The sequence below is a fragment of the Pseudophryne corroboree genome, chromosome 6 (genome assembly GCF_028390025.1).
Source record: "Pseudophryne corroboree isolate aPseCor3 chromosome 6, aPseCor3.hap2, whole genome shotgun sequence".
Classification (NCBI taxonomy): Eukaryota; Metazoa; Chordata; class Amphibia; order Anura; family Myobatrachidae; genus Pseudophryne; species Pseudophryne corroboree.
The window spans coordinates 401,015,250-401,030,758 of NC_086449.1; the positions used below are offsets into that span (position 1 = coordinate 401,015,250).

A 15,509-nucleotide genomic window follows, 5' to 3' on the forward strand; every position below is an offset into this window, starting at 1 on the left:
CCCGAATCCGACAAAAAAATTTCAGGGAGGTTTTGCCAAAACACGTCCGAATCCAAAACACGGCCGTGGAACCGAATCCAAAACCCGAAAAATTTCCATCGCTAGTCGACATGTGAAAGGTAGACATACAAAAAGGTTGATACAAGTTTTTACTTGTTGTATTGGGTGTCATTTTCAACAGTTAAACCACATGTAACCCCAATTAGTGTACCACTTTGCTCACCACGCTTCAGGCAAGGTTACTATTCCCAATTGTAGTCCATGTGGATGGTAAGGATGAAAACATTGGAAAAAAAAGGGAAAAAAACAAACCTTGTGTCGACCATATGTATATGATCATTTGAACCTGTCGGCCTATTGTACCTGTTGACGTAATGCATGTCAACCATATGGGGGCAACCTATTGACTGTCTATCTAATACTGGTCGACTTATCCTGATATCCTCAGCTATAACCCTCATAACTCTGTTGTATTTCAATGGTTGTTGGGTTAGTCTTAAATGATGAGATGGATTGTTTATTCTGTTCATCTGAAAGACGTGCTCCATCTCTTTGACAGTAAGTGATTTACTGTACCTTTTTAATAAATGATCCTGAAAACACATTACAAACCGCTATAAGGTGTATATTGCACTAATGGTGATTATACTTTAAGTCAAGTACATTTTGTTATTGGTTGGTGTTGTGACTCTTAATATAATAACCAATATAGTAGAAGACTGTTGTATGATGTCAGTGATAGGATACAGTATATGTGTCACACAATTTGTCATTAATAATGCAGTTGTATTAATAATACTGTGAGGATACGGATTCTCTGATCACTCAGGTAAACAGTTTAGTAAAGTGTAAATTGTGTATATTATAAATATAAATTGTGTATATTGTAAATATACACACACTGTACACAATAACATTAACAATTGCAAGCCAGGATGGTATCTTACTAATACCCCTTTTCCATCTACGATGCGGCTCGCAGCCGGGAGCCTGGCACGGGTGCTACCCGGCTACGACCCACATCAGCCCCCTTTCCTATCAGCAGTCTCCATCCCGGCATAATGCCGGGTTGGTGACGCTGCTGGTGACGTGGCAGGGGCGGCGTTGGGAGATCATATGATCTCCCAGCGCTGCCCTTCCATACACAGTGTAAACGGAAGCCATGTTGCATCGTCACGGCTTCCGTTTACACTACACCTTACCCGAATCATTCCCGTGTCCTACCCACCTACCCAGATAGCTACCTAGGTAGGATTCCCGGGTCTCCTTATCCAGGTTTTTCCTGAGGAAGCCGTTTCCACAAGCAAGAAACATGGGTAAATGCGCACCCCTGTGCATTTACCCGTGTTTTTTGAGCTAGTGGAAAAGGGGTATTACTAAGTGCCACAGTAGTAAAGGATTACAGTCTCCTGATGTTACATGCCAGCAGTAGTTCTCACCACTGATGGCACCGCAATGCCTAGCCAGTGCCTGCACTCCAGAAATACATCCACTCTCTCACCTTCTGTGCAGATCTCTCCTTCACCAGTAGAACTCACTCCTCTTGTTATACCCTCCCCTGTCTATTCATCACACAAGCAGGTCAGTGAGGAGGTCAAAGAGGAGTGGAGACAAGGTGTCTGGGCTCCTGTACACAATGGGGTGTATAGGATCAGATTACCTGCAGCTCCATACATAACCTGTTTACTACTGAACTACTCATCCTAATCGCAGCTGATTGTACAGCTAGGGGACTTACAGTACATTACAATGAACTGATTTAACTATGTTACTAATGGTGCCCATATAATTGTGCGATGCCCTGCGATGCGACATCGCAGGGCATCGCACCGGCAGTTCAGGTGCGATGCATGTTTATAGTATGCAAATTCTAAATGTTCAATGCTAATTGGTTGCCATGGACAACTTCTGCACTGGCTCACTTCTCCACTTTTATCACTACTTAGTGCATGTCCCCCGTAGAGGTAAAAGGACCATCTCGCAAGCTTACAATCTATAGGGAAACAGGTCCTGGAAGTGGTTCTGCAATCTAGTAAGCTTGCCTGAAGAAGTGAACACTTCAAGGTTTGGATATTAGAGAGTCTTATTGTGCATGGGAGGGCATTCCGCATAGTCCTGTAAATAGGAATTGAACAGGCAAATGCCTGTGGATGAGAGACACAGATCTTGTGCAGAGCAGAGGGGTCAAGATGTTTTGAGATAAGCAAAGAGATACAGTATATGTTGGTGTAGTTTGGCCTTGCATATATGTTAAAGATTTTTTATGTAAAATTTAGTGGAATACTGGTAACCAGTGGAGGGATTGACAGAGGGGATCAGCAGACGATAAATGTTTGGCAAGGAAGAGCAGTCTCATTCAAAATAGATTGTACAGTAGTGGTGAAAGTCTATTTTACGGAAGACCAGTAAGGAGACTATTGCAATAATCAATAAAGAGATAATGAGTGTATAATAATAATAATAATAATTTTATTTATATAGCGCTCTTTCTCCAATAGGACTCAAGGCGCTTAACAGATACATAGCAGAATATAGTACAGAGACAATGAAGTACAGAAAAGCTTTTCAGAAAATACAGAAGCATGTAGATACTAAAGGGACATTATGAAAATGCTTGAGTAAACAGGAAAGTCTTGAGTCTATTTTTGAAGGATTCTATAGTGCATGAATTATCATTTTTGCAGTGTCTTGTGTAAAATAAGATATTGCCATACTCTAGATATCTTTTATACTGTAGACTAAGATTAACTTTGATGTGGTGAGATGACAACCAGGATGAAATGGCAGAAAGACATTCAGTAGCACGGACCATTACAAATGGCGACAAATCTGGAGAGGATACATAGATTTAAGTATCACCCATATACAGATGATACTAAATATGATTATTATTATTATTATTATTATTATTATTATTATACTTTATTTATATGGCACTACAAGGGATCCGCAGCACCCATTACACAGTACATAATCAAATGAGCAAACAAGAAAACAGCACTTACAGTACAACCCGGGGTTAGGTGCCATCAATGGGAGTATGGAGTATAAGACAGTGTAAGTAAGAAAAGGAAAGGCACATGAGAGCTTACAATCTAAAAGGTGAGGGGCTAACAGACCAGAGTGACACAGACGGGGTAGACAGTGAGCATAAATATATTTAATAGTTACAATATTTTTGCATTTGCAGTGCCATATTATATTACATTTCCTAGTTTAATTTGTTTGAATGAAGGACTGTAGCTACTAGTTCACAGCAGTCACTGTGACATTTATTATATCGATCAAATCTATTAGCGATTTGGCCCTGGAGTGATTTATAAATAGTGGACTTTTTAGGTGAATGTACATGCCTGTAAGATGTTTCACATTAGCAATTCTCTATGAAGAGGAATTTATTACTACATAACAGTCGGTAAATAGCATGTGTAAGCATTTTACTGCTAAGGCATTTCACTATTGTCATGTAATTCTGGACATTCTACTGATACTGAAATGTGAACATGAGCAGTTTCATGGTAGAGTGTATGCATAATTGCATATATTAAATGAAGGAAAAAAATTAAACACAAAGCCATTGACATACTGTACTACAGTTAAGGCAGTATTCAGAAAATTAAATACCAAATTCTTTTGTGCTGGTCAGATCCTTAAAGTGTACTTGTTACCTTCTTGTAGGACCCTTAAAGAGCACCTGCCACAGTTGAGGTACCCAATTTGTGTTATCAAGATGTATAGCATTGTAGCTTATAAATTTACTGAAAACCAGTGCCATCATTGAGACCGGGTTACGGTCGTTAGGTCGACACAACTTAGGTCAACACTCATTAGGTTTACCACTTAAGGTCGACGATGCCATTAGGTCAACATGCATTAGGTCGACAGGTCAACATGCGTTTTTTATTTATTTAATTTTTTTGGATTTTTTCATACTTAAAGATCCACGTGGACTACGATTGTAACGGTAATCTGTACAAAGCATGCTAGGGGACACGGTGCACTAATTTGGGTTCCCCGTCACTTTACGGAGAAAACACCACCAAAAACAGTCAAAAACCTCATGTCGACCTTTTGACCTGTCGACCTAATGCCCATGTCAACCTATTGTCCCTGTCGACCTAATGCATGTCGACCTTCCATGGTAGACCTAATGACTGTCGACCTAAGTTGTGTCTATCCAACGACCCATACCCATTGAGACCATGGGCAGTATCCGTTTAACTGCGGTGAGTTACCGCAGCTAAAAGATTCCCCCGGGGTTATCCTATTAGTCCCGTAAGATGGCACTTATCAAGGCACGAGCAGCAGAATCCCCAATAACCAGCACCCGGCGACGAGTTATTGGATCGGATACCATATTTTATCGGCTGATAATGGATGAGTTACCGCACAGTAAAAACGGGCTGTGGTTGGAAAGCCTGATAGCGTTATTGAGCTAAAAAGCCTGTTATTACCATGCGGTAACTCACTGCACTTAATAGGATACCGCCCTAAAGCTGGGTACACACTAAAGTGATGTTGGGCCATTTACACTGCTCCAGCCTTGTAATAAAGTAGAGGTAAATGAGCAGTTTTTTAGGGGACAAGTGAAGTTCAGATTACTATTTGGTAGTCCACATTTTTATAGCAGTTGATGTTTTACTTCACATATTTTGACTTAAAGCCATGGGTCAAAAACACTCTGGAGCCTATTTATTAATATTAGCATCTAGTCACCAATAATCAGCATTCCTTATCACTGCATAGCATGTGCTAAACCAACCTAGCTCATGAGCAGTCTTGCTGGCAGCCTAACACTACCTGTGAGGAGCACTGCTGTTTCTGAATCAGTTTTGGAGGTGAAATTACTTTAGTAGATGAAGCCCTTTACGTTGTTCGGTAGCTTCTGCTGGAATGGACCATGAAACTACAGAATGAGCGCAATGCACACTTTAAAAAAAAATATCATAATTATTTCTGAATATAATTGAAATTATTGTGTTTACAGTTAATGCTACTATTCCGGCAGATATATACAGTAACTCCAAAAACACATGTTACTGCTAAATAAAACGAGGATAATATAGTGTGCCTTATAGGTATTTGCAGACTTGGAGCAGATATGCTACTACTGTACATATATAGAGAATATTTAAAGAGGAAGGACTTTAGAAGGTATTTCAAATTTTAAAGAAGAGTTATAATTTCATTCAAATGTCTTCATGCTCCCTTCCTTCTGCTTTTCTCCCATTAAGTCTATAAATTATTCAGTTTAATGAAAGTATCTACATCTGCAAATGTTTTGGATCATTGCAGCCCTGCATAATTGGTCTTAAAATCATCATTGCTGTAACTATGCTTGTAGCAAGTAGTTGGCTTGTTTTCAGTACTGCTATTTCAATTTAAATGTTATTTAAAGCAAGAGTTTAGCTAAAGAGGTTCATGGAAAAGTATTCATGGAATACTAGATAAAATTACCGTTTTTGTGAATGAAAGTAGGAATAGGCCAATTACGAAGTATCTGGAATTCTAAGCATGATCATAACTATATACTGTATTGTAAGACGGGATAGTGTGTGATGGAGATGTTAGTGTGTGTAGTATATGATGTAGTAAATGGGTTGAAAAGGTATCTTCATGTGTTATGTGCTATAATGTTATATGTTATAGGTCCAGCCTCCTATTTCCCTCTCTGAATGGAGGCTACCTTGGTTGGTATACTGTATGTTCACTGAACCAGTGTAATCTGTATATGCCTGCACAGCAAGTTCCAGATATGGCTAAGTAAAGAGTATGGTTAAGTAAAGAGCTGGCAGGACAGGTTCCAAGAGAGTCTTATCTGGTGCCATGATTGATGTGCTCAGCCACATTGATGTCAAGTTATTAAGAGCAGACATACAGTATCTGGTGACCAGACAAATGAGGATACCCATATCTAACATCAAATCTAAGGTTACCAAGACTATTATGCAGTACCATTACCTGTTGCCAAGATTAATATGTATGGTTATATCTAGGTATAATATTTTATTACAGCTGTTCCCCTACTCTGCTTAAATATGTTTATACTGTACCCAGCAGGATCTATGCAATAGACAATCACACTTAATTGTAAGTGAATCATTCAAAATTCTATAGTGCTGAATGGTTGCATCTTATTGATTACCCAGTTAATTATGGCTGTTGTTTGGAGATCTGTTGGGGAATAAATTTTAGGTTGAGGATGTAATCTATTATTTACAGTACTGACATTAACTGCAGTGCTGGACCAGAAAGTCCCAGTTCAGAATGTCATAAGGTAAGTATTTATCATTGTATTGGACATCGCCCCCTGCTTTAAGGGTGGGTTGTATTACTGCAGTCAAACCAAATGAAAGTAAAGGTTAAAAGTGAAGCGTTGATTATTGTTAGTTTGTATGGGCTAATCTGTCAAGTACAGTGGAATTTATGTAACATCTTACGCTGAATGTTGTGAGCTTTAGAAATTCTTTACCTCCCTACATTATGCTGGTCACATTTACCTCCTCATCAAAATGTATCACAGGCACCGTACACTGCTGCTTCATTCTCTCTAAGCCCTAGCTCTTAAATCATCATCTACCTGCCTTTCCTCATTCACCAAAAGTTTAAAAAAAATCCTTAAAGGAATGGATTCGAATTATGAGGTGTGGTTACCACAGAAATAATGAGACCCCGTGGGATAAGGAGCACTTGGCATTTCTATCACTCTTGGGCTGTGATTATTCAATAATGATGATACCTCTGTCATTGCTTAATTATTTCTCTCTTTTCTTTGTGTATTCACAGCACACCATTGGTTTAAACCAGAATGTAAGCAATCTCCCTAATGTAAATCACATTTCATTGTCTTCCTTTATATCTGGAAATAGGGAAAAAGAATAAGTAAGCTCATTGCATATGGTAAAACTATTATTGTTTTCTTAAATAATATAACACAGCAGATTCCTCTAAATGAAAGTCTTCCTCTGAGAACACTTGTTTCACCGCTCCAGTTCACATCTAACGGGACGTACATACTATTCTTATTACAGAGAAAGTATCGTTCTCATTCCTGTGCATGATTCATTTACCACCAGCAGCACCAGACAGATGAAAGCTCAGCATCTGGGGCTCAGTGTGTGACAGTAAAGACTTGGAATTAGTGACACTTAGGAACCCCCTATATACTGGCACCCTGGGAAACTGCCTAGATTTGCGGTAGTGCTGGCCCTGGACGTAAGGCAGGAACAGTTGGGTGAGAGCAGCCCACAAAGTGAAGTGATCAAAGCACTCAAACAAAAAAATATATAAAAATAATACAGTAGTACCTGCTTTGTCATGAATTGAAATATAGACATATGGAAAAGCTATTTTGCAATAACCATACAACACATTATGAGTAGAGGTTTAGGAAATTATATTTAAATATATACATTGACTAGAGTCCTTACACTTAGATGGCGTCAAACAAAGGGAGAGAGGAAACATTTCAAGTGAATTGTTCTAAATCAAGGGAGTAACTGGGCTTTGCTGGAAACTGTTAATATTAAACAGGAAAGCAAAGAACCAATATAGCAAATCAGAAGAATCAAAAATATTATACACCACAAAAACGCAAATGAAAATAAACAAATGTCCTTAATTTTCCACAAATTTTCCTTGTACTAAAATGGCTGGTATTTTAGAAACTACAGTAGTATAAAAATAAATGAAATTATATAATAAATAGATATAATATAGTATGTAGTCATAATGTTGATGGGTATGATGTTGACATTGATGAAATGTCCACATTGAACATTGCATGTGCATAATGTCGACATGCTCAAAATGTTGACATCTGAAATGTCGACATTCTGCATAGACTGGCAGCAGAGGGTTATGGTTAGACTGGAAGGGGAGGCTAAGGTTAGGTATTAGTGGGAGAGTGAGGCAATGGGAGGGGAGGTAAGGGTTAGGTACAAGGGAGAGGGGTTAAGATAAGTAATAGTCACCGCTGAAAGTCACCAGGACATCGCCGGACCCAAAAGACACAGCTGGAGATGCCAGATCCGCAGAACCAGGAAAGTCACCACTAGATCACCAGGGACGCTTTGTCTAATCATGTGGATATTTCATCAGTGCTGACAGAATATACCGCACCCATTTTCCCATTTTTTTTATATTTATATATATATATATATATATATATATATATATATATATATATTATGTGTTGCTGTGAGAGGCGCTCAATGGACTTCTCATAAAGAAACACACTGCACAAGTACAGTACTGATGTCTTGGAAATGTACTTCTTTCATCAGAGTACAAAACACAAGTGTAAACAGACTTACCTAAATAGATCCCAAAACCAGTGCATAGAGACACCCACAGCATGGCTTCCCGGGAGGCGGGCGGGCATGATGATGTCATCATCCTGTTCCCACCATCCTACATGGCTGACACCCCCTGGTTACCATGGAAACTGTGTAAACAGGAAATGCACAGAAATGAATAGTGCAAGTGAGAGGAGAACAAATTATTAAGCAAAAGCATATTATCTTCAATACCTGCATAATATAATCAGAAGAGCACTATGTACATAAGCATCAAGTGTGCTATGAACTAGGCACACAATTTCATAATGATCAGGGGAGTTAATTTGCCCCAGGAGAGCACGTATAAACTCTATTGTTATCTGAAAAAATTTAATAGAAAATATAACGTAAAATATATGTCTAAAACTACGTAGAAAGAGATTACTAACAAATCAATTAGTTAGCATAGCAGAACTGCAGTAGATAATACAAAAGAAGGGAAAGACTTAGGATGAGAAAACAGTAGCTTAAGCCCCAAAAGCAGCTGAGGGACAGGTTCTCATTTAATCCTGCAGGGGAGATGGTATTCAAATTAAAGATCCACTTTGCTTCCAATCTCAGGAGCACTCCATCCCTGTCACCACCACGGATTCTGGCTGGCACATGGTCGATCATCTTATACTGCATAAAAGTCAGAGAATGTTTAAACTCCCGAAAGTGCCTTGCCGCGGGCTGGTCACATGGCTGTCCATCCAGTGCTTGTCTCACACTGCATCGATATGCCGCCATACGCTCTTTGAATTGTCGCAATGTTTTGCCAATATAAAGCAAGCCACATGGGCTCCGAATTAAATAGATGACATACCTACTATTGCATGAAAAGATATGCCGTATCCGGAAAGTTCTACCGGTGTGCGGGTGAACAAATTGTGCCTCCCCTTTCTAGGTAACTGCAGGTGACACAGCCTGTGGATTTTTTGAAAGATGTAATGCCTGTTCGCACTACATAGTCACGAATGCTCTTGCCCCGTCGGAATCAGGAAAGTCACCACTAGATCACCAGGGACGCTTTGTCTAATCATGTGGATATTTCAAATTTCATCAGTGTTAACAGAATATACCACACTCATTTTCCCATTTTATATATATATATATATATATATATATATATATTTTCCTTCTAATTATGTATCTTGGTAAATGAGAAAAAGGAAAGCTGCCTATCACACAGCTCTATCTTGTGGTAGGTTACTGAAGTGGTGCTGCATGGGGTGGAACTGGAGCCAAGTGTTGGGGTGATGCTGAGGGCATTTTAATCAGTGGGATGTTGAAATGCGTTAATGCTAGATAAGCGTTGTAGTTTCTGTCAAAGACGTTAAATATTTGGAGTATTTTTATGTCTATTTTGCTAAATTATGTTTTATATTTCAAGACTTTCTGTTTAAGTGGATATTTATCAAAGCTTGGATAGAGATGTAAATATAAGGGATAAAGTACCAACCAATCAGTTCCTGTAATTTTTAAACACATTTTGTAAATTGTAAGGCTGAAGCTGATTGGCTGGTACTTTACCTCTCACAGTTTAATTTGTCTTTAAGCTTTGATAAATAGCCCCCTAAATATGAATTTCTGTGTTTTTATTGAGAGAATAGAAACGAATTATATGATCAGTGGCTGAGCTAATGTTATAGGTTGAAAGGAATACATGATTTGCAGTTTTTGACCAATAAATGTTAAAAAGTTGTTTTTTTTTTATTTCTTGCTAAGAAAGTTATGTTTTGGTATCCTTACATTTTTATAGTTTCCATTTTTTCATAAGTGAAAGGAGACCTGTCACGGCATTATTTTCTCAACCAAAATCTGTGGCACACTGCATCATGAAGGAGGAGCTTGGGTGGGGCCAAGTGACGTGATGTGTGTAGTGTAATGTGGCTGAGGTAAATTGATAGAGGAAGAATAAAGCTGAGAAGCAAAATTTATTGTGCAAAGGGATTGTATAAACAATTACAAAACAGAATATTATTATTATTATTATTATTATTATTATTATTATTATTTGTGTTTCAATGACATGGATGATATATATGTAAAATGGCCTCTGGGGACTCCTAATAGAATCTATGGTAATAAGACCCATGTAAGTAACAGAAGTTGATGAAAAATAAATGCTTTTTAAAACTGTCTATGCAATAATAAATATAGTAGAGATGGGCAACTAGAGTCAGCCAGAAGAAATGCATATTTTGTAGTGTCCAAAACTAGATAAAATAACATTATATTCAGAAAAGATAAAAAATAGTACAGAGAGCAGCATGTGTGCAGTAAATACTATAAGAAAACCGTAGTAATAATAATAATAATAATAATAATAATATTTTCCTCACTTTTATGAAATACCATATACTTTTGTAAAGGAGTTTGTTTGGTTAAGTCCTTTATCTCATTACATTTTTTAAGAACTGCATCAATCATAAATTTGAAAGTAATGTATTATTGGTGTACATACACACATTTATTCTAAGGAACTATTTGTTACATATTAGCCCTATAACACAAGTTATGCAGAATGAACAGTTACAATTGCAAGCACAATAACATTTTCAAACATTCACATTCTGTACAGTATTTCCACTTCACTTTGTTCTCTTTTTATATTTTTTACCTCAGTTATAAGATAATATTTTCCTCTTGGTATCTGAAAGAGAAGCCCTTGGGCAATGCTTTTTACAGCACTCATTCCCATTAACCTATTTTGTTCTAATGATACTTTTGCTAGCTCTTTCCAATTTCATCATGTTCTTTCCTTATATCCATCGTCTCTCTCTCTTTCTTTTTTTTTTTACTTTGCCCTTGTTCTTTTCCCCCTGTCAATTCAAACATCTTTCTTTATCCTATTTTTTATTGTGCCTGTGTTAATATGTCGATGTGTTCCAAAAGACTGCAATTTAATCCTATTGATCCAGGAGGTGTTTACAGATGTAATAGGTAAACACAGTTTATACCACATTCTATACACATTTCCTCAATTAGGGGTATATTTACTAAAGTGCTGGTTTATAGAAGTGGAGATTTTGCCCATAACAACCAATCAGATTCTAGGTATTATCTTCTGGAAGGTGCTGGATAAATGTTAAGTAGACTCTGATTGGTTGCTATGGGCAACATCTCCACATCTATAAATCCGCATTTTTGTAAATATACCCATTATTGTTTTAATCTCCAGGGCAAACTACTTTTTCGCTCTTCATCCTTATATATGTTTTGGTATAAAACAGAATTTAGACATGTAGAACATGGTTATTTCTTGTTCATATCCTGGCAATTTGCTGCCTTGGATTTAATGCTGTAAATGGTATACAGGAGGTAGTTATGCTGTCGTGTAATGTTGATCACGCAATGCCAACACGAAAGTAAAGTGACATAGGGGTCTATTTACTAAGCCTTGGGTAGAGATAGAGTGGCTGGAAGTAAAGTACCAGCCAATCAGCTCCTAACTGCCATTTTTCAAATACAGACTGTAACATGGTAGTTAGAAGCGGATTGGCTCTGTCCACTTTATCTCAGCCCAAGGCTTAGTAAATAAACCCTAAAGTTTTTAAACCTTGTTGCCATTGTAACTTTAAACATGATGTTAAAGCATTGTGTTTAAAGTTATCATGCTGTTACTGTGCAAACAACATTACATTTTATCTATCTATCTATCTATCTATCTATCTATCTATCTATCTATCTATCTATCTATCCTCACTCTGGCACTCCCAATAATAGCAATAAAATACTTAGTCGTTGCCTCCACAAATAAAGATCCAACATTCATTCCAATGATGGGCCTAAATTACATGACAGATAATCTGGCCTGCACCTGACCTACAGTAGTACATGCACCACTGATTCAGAACAGCTATTCTAAACATTTTGTTTAATCCTGATTTTGTTTTATTTATTAAAAAAAACAATTTAGTAAATATTTTTTTCTATAAATTATCTTTTTTGAAGCATTATATGAAAACAACATACAATGTAAGAAAAGACACTTTTACAATCCGTACGTCAGGGTAAAGCAAGTACTAAAATGTACAAAATCAAGATAAAAATTGAATATTTAAATTTGGATCATTATGACTTTCTTCAGCTATACAATAATAATATTTAATGCTGAATATAACAGAGGAGGAGAAAAACAAACAAAATACAAGAAAATACTCTCTCTCAGCCTCCCTCCCCCCATTGCTGACCAGTCAGGTCGCTTTAGGTATTTATAAATCTTTTAAGTTAAAATTGCTAAATTTGTTAGAGAATGGAACAAAATGGTAAACCAGCAAGAGTGGCGGAACAACGTAAAAAAGCTGTACTGTTCAGCGAAAATGGAACATACAGTATGGTCACCCTGAGTATTGCTTATTGTGAAAAAAAGAACTAAACTGCTGCACAAAGTAATTTTATTATTATTATTATCCTTTATTTATATGGCGCCACAAGGGTTCCGCAGCGCCCGATTACAGAGTACAAATGCACATAAAAAATAGGAAAACAGTGACTTACAGTTGAATACAATATAGGACAAGTACAGGGCAGCTAAGCATAACTACACCAGTAAACATAGAGATAAGTTCCAGGTGGTCAAAAAACTGTGGGATCTGGGCGGTTGAGGATTATTAAAGTAAGAAAAGTATAAGCACATGAGGGAAGAGGGCCCTACTCGTGAGAGCTTACATTCTAAGTAATCTGACAAAGATTAAAAAAAGGAATTATACCAGATATTTTTTTTCTTCCCTTTTGATCCCATTTTATGCATCAATGAGGATTTTAAAAGGGACATAACAATAAAGAGGAGATCTATTTCTTGTTGTTTGGTGAATGGAAATTCTTTTGAAACTTTTGGTCTAGTTATCATCAAAACCAATGGGGTGGTCAAAGGTGTGAGTGTCTCAAAATCAGAATATTGCACTTCCCGCACCATATTTCCTCTCTCCTGCCAACTGACCAGGCTGTTTTTTATATTAATTAAAAACTATTCAATGTTTCACATGGTCTTCTCTTAATTATAAGATCCAGTTTATCACTTAAAGGAGTTAGCTAGATACCTCCATCTATTGTCCAATAGTGATAGTCCCATTTGTATGTATTTTATGCACAGAAATGTAGGTGATGGCCTTATCTGCAAAGACAACAAAGGTGATGCTTCAAATAGGCTGTATCATTTAGGATATTAAAACTGTTTCCATGTTTTCTTCCGTAACCATAAATACTAAGAGCTTTGTTTAGTCATTTCTTTTATGTTTATGTACCAAATTGTCAAGCAGGTTCTCAATATAGAATACAGCCCTTGACAAATAACATTGATTTAACGGTAACATAATAATGTTACTCTGCTTGACCTAAAACATTACAAAAACAAACAGGTCATTACTTTTTTATTGCACCAGCATTATTAAGAGAGACGTTGTTTAAATTGCCATGAATAAATATTGAGATCCTTAGTGGCCACATTTTTATAAGGTACACAGGCATGGCCTACTGTGGTTTTATTGAAAGAAGCTAGGAGGAGAAGCAATTCAAAGTAGGCAAATTTCAATACAGTTATTTACGTATTAGCTGCTGTCTTGGGAGCTACTGAAAAAATGCAATTTAAAAGTTCTGCCATTGCCCAATCCGAGTCTGTCAGTAGGACAAGAGGCACAATAAATTTCAAATAAAGACATGCAGAGATAAGCTGCTACTGCATTGTCATTACAGTACACAACTGACAACCCCAGAAGCCACTGTGACTACGCTGACATATGTAGGTTACTCAGTGTTAGACAACATCACAGCTGTATCAGCATGGGGATAAATAGGTTTTTTATGCTTCACATCAGATTAGTTCTTTATTTTACATAGCTTTTATTTCTTTCTTCTTATCTTGTGGAATGATAATAATGATGTATTTGCCTATCTATTCATTGTAACTGGGGTTTTCTTTAAGCAGAAATGTAATGCTGCTTATTTTGACAATTCAGTGCCTTGTATTTATTTAGACCGGCCTACTGTAGTTCACATGGAGTATATGGCAAAGATTGTGTAATGGCTTAAGGGAATCATTATGTACAGTAATGCCGGCTGACGGGATGCTGGCTGTCCGTATCCCGATAGCGGCATCCAGTCTGCCAGAATACCGTCAGCGAGTCTGCTCGCCACGCAGTTCTATTCCCACACGTTTGGTGGCGTGGACCCACCAACTGAGTCGGAATTACGGGCAGGTGTCGGTATTCTGCCGCCGGTAAAATGCCAGCTCTCTGGATTCCGGTGTCAGTCTCCTGACCGCTAGGATCCCGACAGCCAGCATTTTGACTGCATCCCGGTTTAGGTGCCATTTTCTACTTGCCTTGTACTAGTATGTTATCATGGCATGTGCTTCTTGGAGTATATAAAGAGATGCAGGGGTATTTATCAATAACAATGGGGTCGTATCCATTGCAGGACAAAATTAAATGCACAGGATATTGAGTGTATGTGAATTTTTCATCCATTCTGGGAGAGGTGTTACATAGAGCATTGTAAACAAGCACCATTCTGTCTATGAGGGGGTACCCAAAAGAACCAGGAATCGTGTTATAGAGGGTGGGGCACTTGTAGTACAGGCTTCCACCACTAGTTGAATGTTCGTGGAACCATTCTGAGCCAGTATCCCTGCTGACGTTGCGGGGGAAGGTAGCGCTTGATTGCAGTTATTCACTCTTTCGCCTATTTTAAGTGGTCAATGTGAAAATAATGCTCCTTTGTTTTTTTGATGTGAGAGGGATTGTGCACTCAGAATTTGTACTCCATGGTCAATCTAATCTGTCAACTGAAGTTTGTATTTGGAAGTTTTGAAAAGCTTGCATCATGATTTGAGGAAAAAAGTCCAGATTTATGGCGAACAGGTGACTTCCATCATGACAATGCACCTGCACACACAGCTCTGAGTGTTAAGCAATTTTTAACCAAAAATGACATGACATTTTTGCCTCACCCACCTTATTCACCCGATCTCGCCCTGTGCAACTTTTTTAAATTCTTTGGATGTATAGAGACCTTGAAGGAAAACATTTTGCTGATATTGAAGAGGTGAAACAAAAAACAGCAAAGGTACTAAAAGGCATCAATGAAGATGAGATGAAAAAATGTTTTGAGCAATGGAAAAAAGTTTGGACAAATGTATTGATTCAAGTGGAGAGCACTTTGAGGGGGACTGAAGTTTCAAAATAAATC

At 37.6% G+C, this 15,509-nt stretch overlaps 1 protein-coding gene across 32 annotated transcripts in view; it reads left to right on the plus strand.

Moving 5' to 3' along the window:
* Positions 1-15,509, plus strand: part of CELF2 (CUGBP Elav-like family member 2) — a 633,688-nt gene that overhangs the window by 577,273 nt on the left and 40,906 nt on the right. For 14 of the 32 annotated variants that reach the window (XM_063926831.1, XM_063926832.1, XM_063926834.1 and 11 more), the window contains one exon: positions 6,787-6,810. The exons of the other annotated variants lie outside the window; for them this stretch is intronic. In XM_063926831.1, coding sequence (XP_063782901.1) covers positions 6,787-6,810 — 24 coding nt within the window. The remainder of the gene's footprint in view (positions 1-6,786; positions 6,811-15,509) is intronic. 32 annotated transcript variants of the gene reach the window in all.